Source organism: Carassius auratus, chromosome 20 (assembly GCF_003368295.1).
Source record: "Carassius auratus strain Wakin chromosome 20, ASM336829v1, whole genome shotgun sequence".
Classification (NCBI taxonomy): domain Eukaryota; kingdom Metazoa; phylum Chordata; class Actinopteri; order Cypriniformes; family Cyprinidae; genus Carassius; species Carassius auratus.
In genome coordinates this window covers 1411382-1429633 of record NC_039262.1, presented here as the reverse complement: position 1 = coordinate 1429633, position 18252 = coordinate 1411382, and the positions used below count along the sequence as shown (strand labels likewise).

General features: G+C 37.7%; 1 protein-coding gene across 2 annotated transcripts in view; it reads left to right on the top strand.

Annotated features, from left to right (window-relative positions):
* Window positions 1–18252, top strand: part of LOC113120477 (ATPase family AAA domain-containing protein 2-like) — an 89151-nt gene that overhangs the window by 33841 nt on the left and 37058 nt on the right. For both annotated transcript variants that reach the window (XM_026290304.1, XM_026290305.1), the window contains exons 21-24: window positions 1901–2094; window positions 4274–4433; window positions 8639–8761; window positions 11724–11843. In XM_026290304.1, the coding sequence (XP_026146089.1) occupies window positions 1901–2094; window positions 4274–4433; window positions 8639–8761; window positions 11724–11843 (597 nt within the window). The remainder of the gene's footprint in view (window positions 1–1900; window positions 2095–4273; window positions 4434–8638; window positions 8762–11723; window positions 11844–18252) is intronic.

The following is an 18252-nucleotide window of genomic DNA, read 5'->3' as shown; positions in this document are numbered from 1 at the left end:
ATCTTCTCCTTGTGGCCGATTGCCATGCTCATCGGCTCCCTCACAGCTGGAGCCATTATAGCAGAGAATGGCTTTCAAGTGGAAATGCGAGCATCACGACCCATTGATGCAGAGCAGGGGTCCTCCCGTGGGCCGACCACGGGCAGCTCTGAATAAAACACAAACCCTACTTCCTTTGGCTGCGTAGCATCTGTGGTGGGAGAAAGGGGCTCTATTAAACACCGGGCCTTAACCATTAGCTATAATTATGCTCACAGTTAGCATGACTGCTCGCTAGCTGCTGCCACAAAGCAAATTGCTGAGGCTGGTGGCTCAACGACTTTCAGGCATTCTGCCCAGATCTTTGGATTAGCACAAGGTTCTCGGCCTGTTTACCGAGAAGATTTTTCTTTTGTTGGCGATATTTTCTTACAAGGCAGTGCCACATTAGCGCATGGTGTGTTTGGTCATTTCTGGCAGTGTGTATTTGGTTCATTGTATAGATGCAGTCCTGAATTACTGCAGCTGTCAGGTTGTTTGTTGGAGCTCTTCAGAAATCAATAATACTCTGCAGCCCACGCTGTGGTGGGAAGCGTTTCTCGACTTCATCCACATAACGCAGGGTGTTTGTAATTCCTCTAGCTGCTCTGGCACAGTTTCAGTGTCATCTGACTCTTCCCTGTTTCGCACCATTTGCTCAGCGTTTCATCTGGTATTACATTTAGGTTTGGAGATCAAAAACAGTTGAGTTTCTAGACAAAGTTTGTTTATGGATCTTGCATAATGTTATTAGACTAAATTAGATTAAAGAGATTATTGCATTTTGAATATGGATATTTTTTTTACAAAAACACATCGATTTATTGGTTTAACTTTCTATTAAACTTCTCATTAACCGATGGAGTGCAACACAAGGGAAGTTGCATCAGACGGCTTGAAAGATCAGACAATTTTTTTTAAATAACTCCAACTGAATTTGTCTGAAAAAAGAAAGTCATAAACACGTAGGATTACTTAATGAGGAGTAATTATGATTTAATTGTTATTTTTGGCTGAACTAATCCTTTAAGATTAAAAATAGTTTTAGTGTTTTTTTCATCAAATAGATTTTAAATTCTTAATTTGATTTGTTACATTTAAAAACGTTTTTAAGAAGTCTGTGATTTTGTATTTATGAATTTAAATATATTTAGTTAAATCTAGCCTTCCATTAGAATATAACTTAAATATTAAAGGCTAAACAGCATGTATTTGAAAACACATGGAGTCCTTTCATTACTTACATTAAAGAATTTGGATTTAATAGTGGATGACTAATCTTTGTGGACAATGCAGACCTTGTAGAATGAATAATGTCTTCAACATATATTTGTTTAATTTTGTATACATTATGATTTTAAAATTCATTTTTGAATAGATTACCATGTGCAAAAACAGGAGAAGCATTCTCGTTAAGCGTTGAGTTCTTTAAACATTTTATTTGGTCTTTCTAGAGTAAAAGGAGCAATGTTATGGTTGTATGGAAGTCATTTTTTTGTGGTTGTAAAAGGCTGTATTTCAAAGTGTTTAAAAAATGAAAATAAAATACAAATATTATGGGAAAAAATATATTTAGTTAAATACCGATCTTTTATTATTGTGTGTCTTTTGCAAAAAATCTAGAGTTAACTGCAGATGCAATAAATTCTACCTTGTGTCTGTTTAGTATAGAAAACATGCATTGATTAATTTTATCCCTCTGTCCAGAGGAAATGCATGAACATTGAAAACCATTCAAAAGGCAATACAAAGATAATTTTGGTTCTAAGTGATTCTTTACTTTTTCAGAAGTACCGAACAAGAATGAAATCAGAACGGTCTAATACCTCATGTTGTAGTGAAGTACTGTTCTTAGGGTTTGTGCCCGTTTTTGTGTTTTCAGTGAGCGCTCTGGAGGTGCTGACCCTTGCTGAAGACCCCGGTCCTCGGCAGCTCTCGCCAGAGGAGCAGCGGCGACTGGAGGAGCAGGAGGAGAACACCTTGCGCGAGCTCCGCCTCTTTCTCAGGGACGTCACAAAGCGGCTCGCCACCGACAAGCGCTTCCAGATCTTCAGCAAACCTGTGGACATTGAGGAGGTGGGCTGTTACTGTTACTGCAAGTCAGCAGCTGTATGATTAATGCCTTTAGGGTCTGTACTCCATTCAATATTACCATCTAATTAGAGGCACCTATGGTTTATTAGCAACCCCCAAACCAAACAAATCAAATGATTGTCATTATATGACAGCTTGCGGGCAGGATCGTTACCTGAATCAGTAAATTTGAGATGGCAATTAAAAAGTTCATCAATATAAGAAGCAAACAAGGAGGACGGTGTGTCTGTGAATACAGAGTACGACACATTTTGGCCCTGATCTCTTGAAGCTTTTTGAGTTTGCTGTATAGTGACGTTCATAAAGCCTTCATATTATGAATCGAGAGCATGTCCTATGGATCCGGATTCTTATTGTATTGCGAAATTATCTCGGAAATAATGTTAAAATTAGCATATTGTGAAAAAGTTCATTATTTTCCATAATGTAATGATAAAAATTTAACTTTCATATATTTTAGATTCATTGCACACCAATTGAAATATTTCAGGTCTTTTATTGTTTTAATACTGATGATTTTGGCATACAGCTCATGAAAACCCAAAATTCCTATCTCAAAAAATTAGCATATTTCGTCCGACCAATAAAAGAAAAGTGTTTTTAATACAAAAAAAGTCAACCTTCAAATAAATGTTCAGTTATGCACTCAATACTTGGTCGGGAATCCTTTTGCAGAAATGACTGCTTCAATGCGGTGTGGCATGGAGGCAATCAGCCTGTGGCACTGCTGAGGTGATATGGAGGCCCAGGATGCTTCGATAGCGGCCTTAAGCTCATCCAGAGTGTTGACCAACACTAGCAGCTGACATGGCACCCCAGACCATCACTGACTGTGGATACTGGACACTGGACTTCAGTCATTTTGGCATTTCCTTCTCCCCAGTCTTCCTCCAGACTCTGGCACCTTGATTTCTGAATGACATGCAAAATTTGCTTTCATCCGAAAAAAGTACTTTGGACCACTGAGCAACAGTCCTGTGCTGCTTCTCTGTACCCCATTTCCTGCACACGCCTGTGCACGGTGGCTCTGGATGTTTCTACTCCAGACTCAGTCCACTGCTTCCGCAGGTCCCCCAAGGTCTGGAATCGGTCCTTCTCCACAATCTTCCTCGGGGTCCGGTCACCTCTTCTCGTTGTGCAGCGTTTTTTGCCACACTTTTTCCTTCCCACAGACATCCCACTGAGGTGCCTTGATACAGCACTCTGGGAACAGCCTATTCATTCAGAAATTTATTTCTGTGTCTTACCCTCTCGCTTGAGGGTGTCAATGATGGCCTTCTGGACAGCAGTCAGGTTGGCAGTCTTACCCATGATTGCAGTTTTGAGTAATGAACCAGGCTGGGAGTTTTTAAAAGCCTCAGGAATCTTTTGCAGGTGTTTAGAGTTAATTAGTTGATTCAGATGATTAGGTTAATAGCTCGTTTAGAGAACCTTTTCATGATACCCAAATTTTTTGAGATAGGAATTTGGGGTTTTCATGAGCTGTATGCCAAAATCATCAGTATTAAAAAAATAAAAGACCAGAAATATTTCAGTTGGTGTGCAATGAATCTAAAATATATGAAAGTTTAATTTTTATCATTACATTATGGAAAATAATGAACTTTTTCACAATATGCTAATTGTTTGAGAAGGACCTATATGTGTGTGTGTGTGTGTGTATATATATATATATATGTGTATATATATGTATATAAATATATAGAAAACTACAGAATGTCACATTTTATTATTAGGTGTTTCTACACATACATGTTTTACCAAATAAAAAGTACATCCCTCTATTTGAAGTGAGTATAATACCAACTGTTGCTTGTTTTGGGGAGTTTCTGCCTTTGCTCTCCTCTTCAGCTGGTGATATTCATGTTCAATCTGATTTAAATCTGGAGACTGATTTAGGTAATCTAATAAGACTTTCCATTTTGAACTGGCAGGGTGTTGTGGGTCATTGACCTGGTCCAATATGAAGCGCTTTGAATCTGGTGGCATTTTCTTGTATTTTGTTGGCCAAGATGGTTTTGTACCCTTCAAAATTAATCTGTGTCTTGAATCACCCAATAATAAGTTTTTTTTTTTTTTTTTACCAAAAAAATAGTTTTTTCTAAGAAATATATATATATTTATTTTTTGTGAAATGTTTTCATGTATTTTTCCGATTTAGGTTTCAGACTACCTCGAGGTTATCAAACAGCCTATGGACCTGTCCACCATCATGATGAAGATCGACACTCACAAATACATGGTGGCCAAGGATTTTCTAGTGGACATTGACCTCATTTGCAGCAATGCGTTAGAGTACAATCCAGACAAGGATCCGGGAGGTAAATACACAATACACAGCAGCTGGATAAATAACAGTACATCACTTGTTATGGGATATTCACACAGACAGTAAAAAGCAGCAAAAGAACGTCACACTTCAGTGAATGTTGGTGCCGAGTTAGAATATTTAAGTCATTTGATGTTTGTTTATCTTATGTTGACCTTGTATTAAAAAAAACAGTAGGTTCAGTAGAGACAGACACAAAAATGATGTATACATAAATGTATAACAAATTATATAGGTATACAAGACAAATCCATTTCAGACATTCAAAAAGTGTTTTGACTTGTTGACCAGAACTAGTCAGTTAGTTGTGCACATCTCTAGTACTTCGTGTAGAGTTTCAGAAACCGTGATACCAACCAAAAACAGCAGCAGCGACCGCGGTACTTGAAGTGTGGAGGACGCTAAATCAGTGATTAATCAGCCAGACTTGTCAGTCCTTCACTGAGATATATGAGAATTTGAGGACAGTAAATGCAGCTGGATATTAACCCATTGGCCTTTCCTTATTCAAAAGGCACAGGAAATCATTGTCGCTGATCTCTCCACAGAGGAAAAATGGCACCATAATGAGCAGTCTCCATAAAACCCATTCATCGCTTTAATGGACTTTCTTGCTATTCTCTGGCCATATGGTCGGTCAGTTGGGACACTTTGTAGTGTAGAAAATTATGTGAGATATTTATTGGTGTTTATGGATGTGCCATACATGTAAATAGTTTACTGAATATAAACTTAACCAGAATTAAACGAGCCATGGAAACAGTGCCTTAAATGCTAAGGTGAATTTATGTAAGTTGACGGAGAGTTTTCAGTGCAGTATTTATTTGGCCCCTTAATTTTGCATCTTTACTGACCCTAATAGTGTGAGAAACACCATCAAGTGAGGCAAAGAGCTTTTGCAGATGTGAACCTGTATAACTCGTGCATAAAGCATGCGTTATTTAAAACAACAGGAACATGTTCATACTAACAATCTGTGCCAACGGTCATGTGATTTTCCACATAATTGTTTGTGGGCGAAGTGAGATAAGACAACTTTAGATTATATAATTGAAGTGTGCTAACTGGCTACTTCTGAACAACACTTTTTTGTCAGGACTTAACTCCCAGTCGTCTGGATTAATTGGTCAGCCAGTGAAGGTTGTTGGCTAAATGCAGTCGGTGCCTATGAATAAATCATAGTAGCCCATTTGCTGGGAGAACGTGGGTCATTTGTTTAAATGCAGCATCCACAGAGGAGCCACTGAAGGAATGAGACAAAACGCAATTAGCTACTTTAATAAGGAAACAGAAAGAGGCTTCTAGTCCAGTTAGAGCAGGGGAATATGGGATTTAAGAGCTGTCAAAATTCCATTTGTTAAGCTTGACTCTCACAATTCAAGCATGAACGTTGCTCTTAAAAATCGAAGGTGTCCTTTCCCTCATTATATAGGTAATCATTTTGTTTGGTCTTTTGTTCGTTGTTGTTTTTTTTTTTTTTTTTTGTGAGTTTCACTTCTTTCTTTAAAGTGCTGTGCGGATCCAGTGCAGAGTTGGGAAACCTCCTTTCATTCAAGAGGGTCTCTCAGCGGTCGTTTGAAAGTCAGATTCCTAGAAAATGTGTGCTTTGAAATCATACCCCAGCTGAAGTTTCAAAATCACATCTTAGCGTGCGAGTTTTAAGGTTCTTCTAATTCCGATGATTTAATTCCGAGCTGCCTAATCCTGCCCCTGGACATCAGCCTCCCTGCTGAGTTTCCTTCCAGCCCTGTTCTAAACCAGCTGCTTCAACTTTCTAGTCTGCATCCCAATTCACATCCTTCAAATTAGAACTATGTACTTTGCTGGGGATGGAGAAGTACTGTATATATTTTTAAGTATGTAGTAAAAACTATGTAAATAGTGTAGATATATATTGCTGCAAATTTTTGTTACCTGAAATAAAATATGCTTATATTTTTTTATAGTTCATGATAGTGTTGTCAGAAGACCCAGTACTTCGGTACCAAGTCGGTACTAAACAAATTTAAATATCAGGGTCCCTGTTTTCTTTAAGTACCGGTGGTACCAAGTACCCAGTCAATCCGGTTCTTGACGCATACAGCGCTATGATTTCTGCGAAGCAGAAAACACGGACGGAATCTCAAAATCTAGTCATGAAAATGAAACTTACATTTTAATATGGACAGTCACGGAATTTGTCAAAGTTAGCATAAATTAATCAAATCAACTCTCCATATGGCCCAGTATCTGTAAATGTTAAGCCTCAAAAGTTGGTTGAAATCTGAATCCTGCATCTTCGCGTCTGCGCGTCTCTGTGTGGATTTGAATGAATTTGTGTACTACATAGACTGAAGCGTGTGACGCTTACAGTAATTTTAGCATCTGCCGTCTCAATGAGGATATAAATACATAAATAACATCACCAGAACTGTACTGAGTCACTTCACAAGCATTTTACCGTTTCATTTGAGTAAAACCAGTGTCAATTTAAAGGTATTCACGGTAAACCGTCAAAATAAGTTCATTTTTACATAAAGGCATTTTGCTAGAAATATTACTATTATTTAGTAGAATGTATGTGATACTGCTACTACTGTTGAAAAAAAATCACAATAATTCTTACATGTTCTAATTTTAATAGCAAATCCCCTTTATTTACAAAAAAATTAATGTTTATATTTAATTAATTAAAAGACAAATAAAATTTTGGAGAAACTTGTTTACTATTTCTCATAATTATATTACTTGTAGAAGAACTTTAAACACAATTGTAAATAAGTATAAAGAAATGCGTTGTTTTTTTTTTTCTTAATTAGCAATTTGTTCGTTTTGCTTTGCTACCGAAATTGGTACTGAGAACCGTGAATTTTCACTGGTATTGGTACCAAATACTGAAATTTTGGTACCGTGACAACACTAGTTCATGATAATTTGGAGTATATACTGTGCAGGACCCAATAAGGAGTAAATTGGTATTCTATTGCAAACAGTGTTCAAATTCAGTGTGAAGGTTAATCTCAAAGATCTGGACTGAGCACCACTGATTTAATTTCTCCTGGGACAGTTTGTTCAATTGTCAGTTTTGGCACCAGCAGCCTTAGATCTGTGTGCAGTGCTTTGAAAGTCAAAACAAGTATATTTACACTCTCTTCCTCTCAGCCTGCCATTATATCCTTGACTGGAGTAAAGAGTGTCCTCTCACTCGCTCTAGATGGCTTAATTAGGCCCATCTTCCAATTAAGAGGCGAACTTTGCCAGATCCTGACCTCCAGCCCGTCCTAGAGTAATGAGGACTACCCAGTAACGTGCTCTCTTTTCTCACACACACATTTTTCCTCCCTACATGTATGAAAGTGGCTTGATTAATGATAGAGAGAGAAAAAATAAGGCTAGAATACAAATGGTAGCTCTGAGATCTTTGAGAAAACACCGTAATCCCTGTTCTCACACCAGTGTGTTTTTGTAAACAGAGATGCTTCGATTGACTTCCTGCGGAGCGCTTCAGAAGTGTGTTCAGATGCTCGCATGAAAAAGCCGATGCTTAAGTTTCCTCAGTGAATCTTTAATCGATTACAGTGAGCCGTTGCTTGATTTACATCACCAAATTTGATTTTGATTTGTTGCGCCTCTTTTCTTGTTCTTGTTCATTCCATAATTTTTATTTATATAATTATTTAATAGTTTTTTTTTTGGTACTCCGTAACATTGCCATTTTAGGTTCATTATGTGCATAAACTTCTTTGCTCCTATTGGTGGTCACTGACAGTGTTGTGGTAATGCATTGGACATTACTTTTATCAAGTAACTAGTGAAATAATTAATTACCTTTAACATATTATATAGATAACTTGTATACGAAAATATCTAATATAATTTGCCATTGATAATGCTATCCCAATCATTCTTTCCCATAAATAGAATATACTTTAAAACAACTGCTATTCAAATTTGGAATAATTACAAAACTTATTTATGCAGTGTCTACACCTTGTTGATTATAATAGGTGGGTATGAGTTTGGTCTTGTTGTAACTTGTAATTTTTTTTTCATTATTATCTAATTGTGGTAGCTGTAAATGTGACTTTCATTATTTTTCTGATTAATTGCAACCCTAATACCCAGAGATCCTATTTTCAGTCTTCAAGAATGTGGCTCCTCCTTCAGCTACCCAAATGAATTTTTCATTGACTGTGGCCTTCCTTTGTGCTTCCACAGATAAAATCATCCGCCACAGGGCCTGCAGTATGAAGGATACTGCGCACGCCATGATCGCCTCTGAACTGGACCCTGAGTTTGACCGCATGTGTGAGGAGATCAAGGAGTCCTGCAGGAAGAGAGGTGACACAGCACTTCAGGCTGTCCTTAGCCCGGGGTTTTCTTTGAGCTAGACTGACGCTGTGTACCAAAACGTGACGTGTAAACTCTGCTGATCACAGATAAGCCAGAGAGAATCGTCACTGCCTGATGGGGCGACGCAGAATGAAAAAGTTTTTCACGAGTCAGGGCAATAGAGGTGGCATAAAATTAACGACGTGTGTATAATTCCACCCACTCTAAAGCAGTACTAAACTGCAGTGGAAACACAAAGCGAACAGAGTCGAGCCGAGCCATGCCGTACCGAGCTGAGTCGTACCACGCAGTGGAAAAGCACCATTAGTTTGTTCTGAAATCTCTCCTTATTCCCTATGTAGTGCTCTGTGGCATTCACTTTATAGGGAATTTGAAACACAGAAAGAGTTATCAGTATTGTACATATGTAACCAACTGTTTGGATTAATAGGGCCCTACGATTTCCGTGATGTAAATGTGATAGATGACCACTCCTGGACATGATCTCTAGAACAGCTCTGAGAGTCATTTCATGAGCATTTTGCCATTTCTTTTGAGAAACACTATCGTCATGTTATATACACACAGAGAATTAAAGGTTAATTATAATGATATTTGTTGTGGTATAGATAAATACATTTAGGCCCAATCCCAATTCTATTTTATACCCCTTCCCCTACCCCTCCACCTACCTCTTCCCCTTGTCCCTTGAAACAGAGTGTCAAGGGGTAGGGGAGAAAATATTCCCCTAAGGATTGGGACACCACTACCATGACGTCACACGTCATCATTCGTCGTCTAGCTCTTACAGTACACACATATACTGGTGTGCTGGTGTGTATTAGAGCCTTTAATTATCGTTCTTTATTAATGAGCTGCTTACTCACACACACACACACACACATCGGAAATCGTGCAGCTCACACATCCAGGAGAAAATAAACTTGTCAACACTGCCACGTGACTTTTATTAAATACAGTTTAAATACTGAATCGCTACATTATATTATCCAGCGACGAGAGGATACAATCACTGTTTTTAAGTAAACTCAGTCTAAAAAGATAAACGCACAGACGTGGATACACGCAACTTCCATTTTCTCTCTCTCTCTCTCTCTCTCTCTCTCTCTCTCTCTCTCTCTCTCTCTCTCTCTCTCTCTCTTGAATAGGCAATATTTGAGAAAATGTTTAGCGATTTCTAATTATTGGGGGGATTACGGCAGTTATGGCCCTGATCAGACATATGCTGTGTATCATGCAGTCTGTAATGATATGACGTTAGCAAATATTAGCGATTTTTTGCAGGCATTTCTTTGAGTAACATGACCGTTAATATGAACTCACAATTGAATTTAACATAAAACAAATGATTACTTTTTGGTTAAAATCTTTATTTATGGCAACAAAAAAGCTTACATTTATGTGTCTTTTTGTTCGCTGTAGCAGTCATGATGCAGAGATAATTCATACCCCTTCGTTTGAAATGTGGTCCCGAAAAATCTTTGTTTGAAGGGCTATCTGGCCCTTCCCCTTACCCCTACCCCTCCAACCAAAAGAGAATTGAGACACCCCGACCCCTTCACGTGAACGCGCGAAACGACGGGGTAGGGGAAAGGGGAAGGGCTAAGGGGTAGAATTGGGATTTGGCCTTACTGTATGTTTAGAAATATTTATGTCTATGTATGCAAATAAGGAAATACATGTATATAAATAATATAAAAACCTTTAGAGACATATGGGTATCATTTAAAATAGTATACAAATGGGGATTCAGCCCTAAATTTTAACATGCATGCCAACACCCATTAGCACTAACATTTAGTATTAGGGGTTTAATCCACAAAGGCACATAATGTTTCTCAGTTTACTTTTAAACACAAAAGAATAAAAAAAAATCCAGGACGACCAGTCCCTCCACCACCCTTAAATCACCAGGGGGCTTTTCTCCCGCAATAATTTCCTGTAATTTGTTCATTTTGCGTCTGCCTTAATGAAAATCTCGCATGGCCCCCTTCTGGGCCACCCCTCGGTACCTTTTCATTTTTGCGCTGGTTCAGTTGAACGAATACGGTGGGGTAAAAAATGACCTGCTCCAGAGAAGTGCTGCTGAATATTTTATATGGTGCAGTGGAGAAGTTATGGCTATTGGTATTGTGTGGTGTGTAAGTTTGAAGCAGGGCTGCATGTGAATGAAAGACCACCATGAAATGGCTCGATGAGGACTTTTTTTTTCAGGTAAAACAGAGAATTATAATTAGGCTTGTAACTTATTTCCTTTCTTTGCTTTTTTCCAGCATGATTTACTATTTAATGTTGCTAGTTGGCAACTAGGTGACATCAAGGGCAGGGAAATGATTCATCTAGAGTGCGTTTGATTGGACTAAATGAGTGAGTGCAGGATGAGTCATCAACATCAATATCTCCGTTCTGGCCATAACATTATTAGCTGAAGTGAATTTAGTCTTGCTTTACGAGTCCTAGCATAACAACAGACTTGCTCTAACAGCCGCAAAAACCTGATTTAATGGGATCTTTAAGAAGTTCTCAACTGTGTGATAAAGCCCACTACCAAGTCTTTATGGTTTTCTAGTCCTGGCTTGAATCCCTTTTTCAGTGTGAGCCTCTGGGATTTTTTCATTTTAGCATTTGGCAGCCAAGATGATGATTTTGTAGAATATGATGATGATGATCCCCCTGTGAGCGACCATCTTTCTGAAACCTCCTCTGAAGAGGCCATATATTTTCATGTGTAAGGAGTCATTTGTACTGTCTGAGAAAAAAGTAGTCTGATACTATAAAGACAAATCTTGCCAAATATAAAATGTAATAATTTAATTAATACAAATAATACAAATAAAAAGCTGCAGGTTGGTTTTCTATCCTTCTTAGCTAGCATATTGTCTGATGTGTCAGATATTCCTTCAGTTCAGTCCTTGTCTCTGCAGTAACTTCTGTTTTCTTATTCTCGCAGGCTCTCTGACCACAGCGCAGCCGGCCGTCACTCCGAGCGCTGTGGCGACCAGGAGACCTGTGGGAGAGGAGGCGGGGTTAAGCGCTTCTCAGGGTGATGGAGTGGACAAGCACTGCAGCAGTGAGTACATGCAGAACACAAACAGAGCTTTTAGGCTAGACTTTGCAGGTGATGGAACAAGCTGTACTTTGACTGCGTTGTGTTACACTTCTGCTAACAGCTCTGCCTGTGACAGGAGTTTTCACGTGGGACAGTGTGATTGTGTCTCTGGTTCGTGGCCATTCTGTAGATTCTATTCCACTCAAAACACTGACTCTAAGAGATCGGTTAGAGTAGAATTGTGTGGTATGAGATAACTGAGCGACTGAAGACATGTCCGCTTATTGAGGCTGTTTAAATGTGCTTATTTCATCTGAATAGGTTTTTTTGTTTACTTTTGGAACTTAATGAATGCAAATTCAAAATAATTTTAATATTTGTTAAAAGAACATGTATATTACTAGTCTGCTGGTGATCAACTAATATGTGCATGTTATTCCACAGAAGAAAATTATATCTAATAAACAATCTTTAATCAGAATTTGAAACTTGCATGTGAAAATATTAATGTGAAATTCTAATTTTTTTTTTTTATTTAAGATTATTACTACATCGTTGCGGTGTTGTAAACCGAAAGATGAGATTATATTAAGATATGTAAAATAATTTTAACATTAATATTTTTCACTTAAGATATTATTTTCCCAATAATATTTTAAGGAGAAAATATTAATGTAAAAAATATTTTTACTAAATTAAAAAAATAAATAAAAAATGTTTTACTGAAAATTTATTCTTGACATGAGGTCATCAATACAGAATTATGAGAAGTTACTTATTTATGAAGCTTAAATGCAAACCAAATACTATGTAAAAATATATTTTTAGATCTTTTTATTATTTTGGAGCTCAAATTTCAGTTCAGTTCAGTTTCTGAGCTATAAATCGTATTGTACTATATGTTATACTACTAACATAAGGTTTGGGAATTTTCCAACCAAGGTTTAGCTATTACTGATTGGATTCAAGTGATTGGATTTTGAATTACTCAAATTCAGAAAAACATTCTTTTGACTTTAACAAGTAATCTTCCGTGATACCCTATATGGTCCCCCTGGTCCTTGAACATTTTCCAAAGTATGATTTCTAGGCCTGGGAAAGTCATAGTAATTAATAAAATCGTAAAACTTCATGTACAATTTTGTTGCATACACACTGATCTGCGAGAAATTATTTCTCAGATTAGAAATGAATCCTTTTAAGTGCAGTTTCTGTTTTGAAAGCTTGAAAAGTCATAGGTCTTTTTATATTTTAGTATTTGAGTTTTTTGCTTTTTTTTCATAGTTTTTTGCTTGGTGAAAATAGGCCAAGAGAGCAAAACATCTCGCATTGATTTGAGAGGATTAGAATTGTACATCATACAAATATAGTCCCTCTGCTGGGAGTGAAGCTGGGATTGACTGTAACACCGCAGAACTTCTCCCAGCATCAGAGCGGTGCCCTCTGGTTGCTCTCCCTCACCGCCTCCTCTCTAACTGCAGCACCAGTCAGGTCAGTCCTCTCCTGTGGCCGCCCGGCAGATGGAGAGGGATGCTGGGAAGACTCAGGGGCCGCTAGGGTCAGAAAGCACATCCGTGCAGCAGCTGGGAACGTGTTTTATCACATTCATCTCACATCTCTGCTTCAGAAAGGCTTTTAGCTGGGCCTCAAAAGAGGTTGTTGTGGAGGAGTGACTTGTTAAAACCTATCATGTGGCCACGTTGCCAGATTGAGCCGTAATGCTGTGAATGGCTGAGAGCTGGCATTACCACCCCTGGTGCGATAAGCAAGTTGGTTCTTGCAGCTTTGCCAGCGTGGACTCGTTAGATTGCGGATAAGTCATCGGATGGCAGTAGAGGAATGCTTCCACATGCGCTTAATTTTAATTAGCAACTATCGAAAATATAGTTGATCTGAAGGGTTTTTTGACTAGTCTGAGTTTGCTACAATAAGTACTGGTCATAGGTCAAGGTTTGTGCAACTATAGAAAGTTTTTTTTTTTTGTGTGAGTGTGTGTGAAATCCAGCCTTGGGAAAGTTAACGAAAATATGTATTCCTAGTTATTATCCAATTTAAAATGTATTTATTTAGCAAAAAACGAAAACAAAAAACTGTTATGGCACCAAAACCCTGTCCTCTGATTGTCGAATTAGTGTCCTGCACTTCCTCATCCTGCCACAAGGTGTCATATGTCTCTCTGATAATCTGACAGACTCTGTGTAGAACCGTACAGTATAACAGCTCAAGGGAAAAGAAACGCAAAGAATGATTGCATCCTTGAGAGATGAGAAGGTGGCTGTTAGGTGCAATAAACACCTCGGGATGAGATGGGTGCGCTCCTGTCTGCCTGTGTTATATTTCTTGCTTGTGAACGCGAGGTGAGTGAGCACAAAACTCAAGCTTTCAGCTCCTAAGAGCTTGTTAAGCATTTCATCTACCTTCCATCTGTTTTGCCCAACAACAAACACTCATTTAAAGAAAAGCCTTCTTAAATTAGCCTTATCCCCCAAGTGATTAGTTTTATCTTTGATGCTGTCAAAAAAGCCATTAGTAGTGTTTTTCTCCTCCTTTTATCGGGTTTAATGGCATTTACTGATTCTGGGCTCAGCTGACAATTTAATCTGAAAAGAAAATTGATCCAAGGAGCATCATCAATTTTGTGTGTGCTGCGAGTTATTCTTAAATTCGGACTCTTCAAGCTAATGCTTGCCTATTGATAAATCTTGTCCCTTTGTCCTTGAATTAGACTGAATGCAACAACAACAGTGAGAGGATGGCAAGGAAAGGATTATTCTAGAATAATCCAGCTCATTAAGTCAGGTAGTTTTTTGTTTGTTTGTTTGTTTTTATTTTTGCATGGTGACATTTTCATGACAGTTAACACATTTTCCAACTTTTCAAAAATGTTTTTTTTTTTTTTACTTTCATTATTTTCAGTGAATATTCTCATTTATTTCTCATTTAATTCCCCAAACACTGCAATGCAGTTTTTGTTTCTTTTCTTTCTTTAAATTAATACTTTACCATTAATTAATAATGTAAAATTTAAAAATACATGTTATTGCATTGTAATTGGATTTTTTTGTGTGTGTGGGGGTTGGGTAAATATTCTTCAAAAATCCTGAAAATTACATGACAATTTTTCAGTTTTTCACATCATCTGAAAAGCCATTAAACTTTGGATGAGGAACTGACCAAAATAAATATTTTTGTCAGTAATAATCTCTGCAAAGTTCTATGGAGTCTTTGATTTATGATTTGGGAATTCATTCAGTCTGGTTTTGTGTACCTGTGAAATTCAAAAGAAGGTAGACTACTATTATTTCTTCATCTTATTTTTTTGAGAACTTATTTTTTAAGAGTATAATTATATTTTAATTGTATTAGATTGATGGAAGGATGGAGTTTTTTTTGTTTTATTTTTTATATATAATTTGGTGTGAAATATAACCTGGACATGTTCTTGACAGACTTTTTCAAGATAACACCTTGTGCTAATTCTGTGTTCTGGTGTGAAACTATTCATCATATGATGCTCTATATTTAAAAGAATTCAGTTTGTAGGTGTGAATGCTAGAACCAAAGCAACATGACAGGAGAAATGACAAATGAACCATCAGATTCAGACGCCTCAGCAGTCTTGTACCAACAAACAGGAACAAAGAGCGACTTGTTTCCGCTGTGGTCCGCTGTTGTCCTGATGCTGAGTCAGCCGCCCAGCACCGACTCGTGGAGATGGCAAAACTAAGCAGTTCTATTATCAAGGTCTTTTATGGGATAGCAGAAGGGATATTTAATCCCAATGCCGTCCAGAGCTGCTCACTTTCCTGCTTATCATCACTGTTATCTGATGCCGAAGGTTGTGAACGCTTGCCAGTGCTCTAAATCAGTGACTTTCAACCGGTTATGCTTCAGAACACAGAGTTTAAGGTGCAACCCAGCACTGTGCCAAAATTGTTTATTGTACAAGTAAACTATGAAATGTATTAAGATTACACGAACCCAACAATATGCAAAAAAAAAAAACAAGTTCAATTTTAGTAATGTAACTATTTAGCATTGTGACATTGATGCATGTTGAATGAATGGGAAATAATATATGATGGTTTGTTTCTTGAACCGTAATGGTTTTTAAGGATGAGAAGGATATCATGTAAGCGATCCATGTTAATTTGACTGTATCTTATGCAGAGTGAGTTTGATGCCTGGTGTTTTCTCAGTTTAAATGGAGGTGTGTTTGGGTGAGACTTACGCATATGGAAAACATGTTTAATACAGACTAACAGTGATCAGAAGTCTATTCAGGAAGGGGTTGACCGCAGTCCGCCAGATGCTCTCCTGAGCCGGAGATGATTACTTGGATGTCCAGCTATTTGATGATGTATTGACGTTTGCCCTTACGTGGAACCTTTTCAAAGCTTAAGTGTTCTAGTTGTCATGATTATATGTGGTGTTCGAAAGCAAGACAGCATTTCTCCCCCACCTTTTCCTTTTTCAACCATACCCTGAACCACACGGTCTGGACTTTGGTGTCTGTTCAAACAGACGGTAATGAAAAAGTGGTCTCTTTTAGCTTGGCAACAGCTCAGTGAGAATAGTGGAAGCTTGACTGTTGAACATACTGAACATTTGATACTGGCAGGGAGTCATTTTTCAAGTTCAGCCTCGGAGCAGATGTAAAAGTAATACCACAATGTTTTTAATTCTTGGTCTTTAACTTTAGCAGACGTCTCGCTCTCCAGTTTACTTTCAGATTATTTATATGCGGGGAAACATGCTTTTGCAATTATATGCAATAGAACTTTTTTTAAAGGTTGAAAATGCATTCGGGTTGTCTAATAATTCTGGTTACTGCACATGTCTGTTCCATTAAACAGTGCATTAAATAATTTATATTAAAGGAATATTTGCTTTAAAATGAAAATCTATTCACTGAACAGATTTGGAGAAATGTAGCATTGCTCCACTTGCTCACCAATGGATCCTCTGCAGTGAATGGGTACCGTCGGAACAGCTGATAAAAACATCACAGTAATCCACACTGCTCCTGTCCATCAGTTAACGTCTGGTGAAGTGAAAAGCTGCATGTTTGTAAGAAACAAATTCATCATAGCAATGTTACATACAACTTTAAATTACTACCTATAATATTCAGAATAAAAATCCACGAGAGGCTGACTGATGTTTTACCATGGTAAAGCTCATTGATTCACTTGATATGGAGAAGTGTCATTTATTCTTAATGAAAGAGGTCAGCAAATATCATCACAGTAAAACCTGGCATTATGCTCGACTGGTAAATGTATAGAGGTGGTTGTGTCTTAATGGTCAAGTATGTCATCAGGTTGAGTCTACAGTGCGACTGCAGTAGTCACTGTGGAATAACTGTACCCGCGAGTAAAGCACTTAACCCCGGATTGCTCCAGCGGGACTGGCCCTGCAATTAGTGTGCTGGAAGTCGCTTTGCAGTGTAACTAATTTGTGCCCACGGCTGCGTTTAACTTCCCTTGTAGAAAATCATTGCTGGGGATAAATGTGAACGAGCGTTTCATATATCGTTGTCTTGTGCACACATTGTGTTTGCTGTATTGATTGAAAGAGCATTTGCATTTCATTGTTTGCACAAGGTCTTACAAGTCTCGTGCAGCTCTTTTTAGGAGTGAATTTCAAGTTTTACCAACTTAAGAAGATTTAAAGTATTCTTGACATCTTAGAAATGTGGGTAATTTTTTCAGTTGGGTTTTTTTTTGTCTATAAAAAAAATGTAGAAATGTTTTAAAGTAGTTGTTCTTGTCTAATAAATATATTTCCCCCTCTAATAAGCTGATAATGTAATGGAGTTCTAGTGTATTAATTAGAACTTGATTAGTGCTCAAGTTATATTTTTAAATTCAATCTTTTTACTTTTTATTATTATTATTTGTACATCTGCTGTCCCAAATACTAGCGTTACCATCATGCAATAAATGTTTTAAAATACAATAAAATAAGTTTCTCCAAATAACAAGAGTTCAGTGATCAGAAATGCCATTTTATTAAGATTTTGTATTTATATATTTTCCAATCTTGTCAGTACTTTGAATTCGTGCGTGTTGAATACTGTTATTGAATTCTTTTTATTAGGGCTGTAGTACTCGAGTCCGGTCTTGGACTCGAGTCCGGACTCGAGACATTTTTCTGTCGTCTCGGACTTGTCTCGGACTCGTTGAATTTGCACTCGGACTTGTCTCGGACTTGGCCATTGGACTCGCCAAGTCTTCTAGTTGGTCTCGACCGAGTCCAGCAAAAAAATAAAATAAAAAAATTTCTCCTTCAAAACAAAACCACATTTGCATGATGTCGCGACTGAAAATGTGTGGAAAACGCTAGGCGCGCCGCTCTCCTTATTTCCGAAGCACTCTGTAATCTGGGCTCGCGCTCCAGTGGCGTCTGCTGTTGCTGGGCAACCATG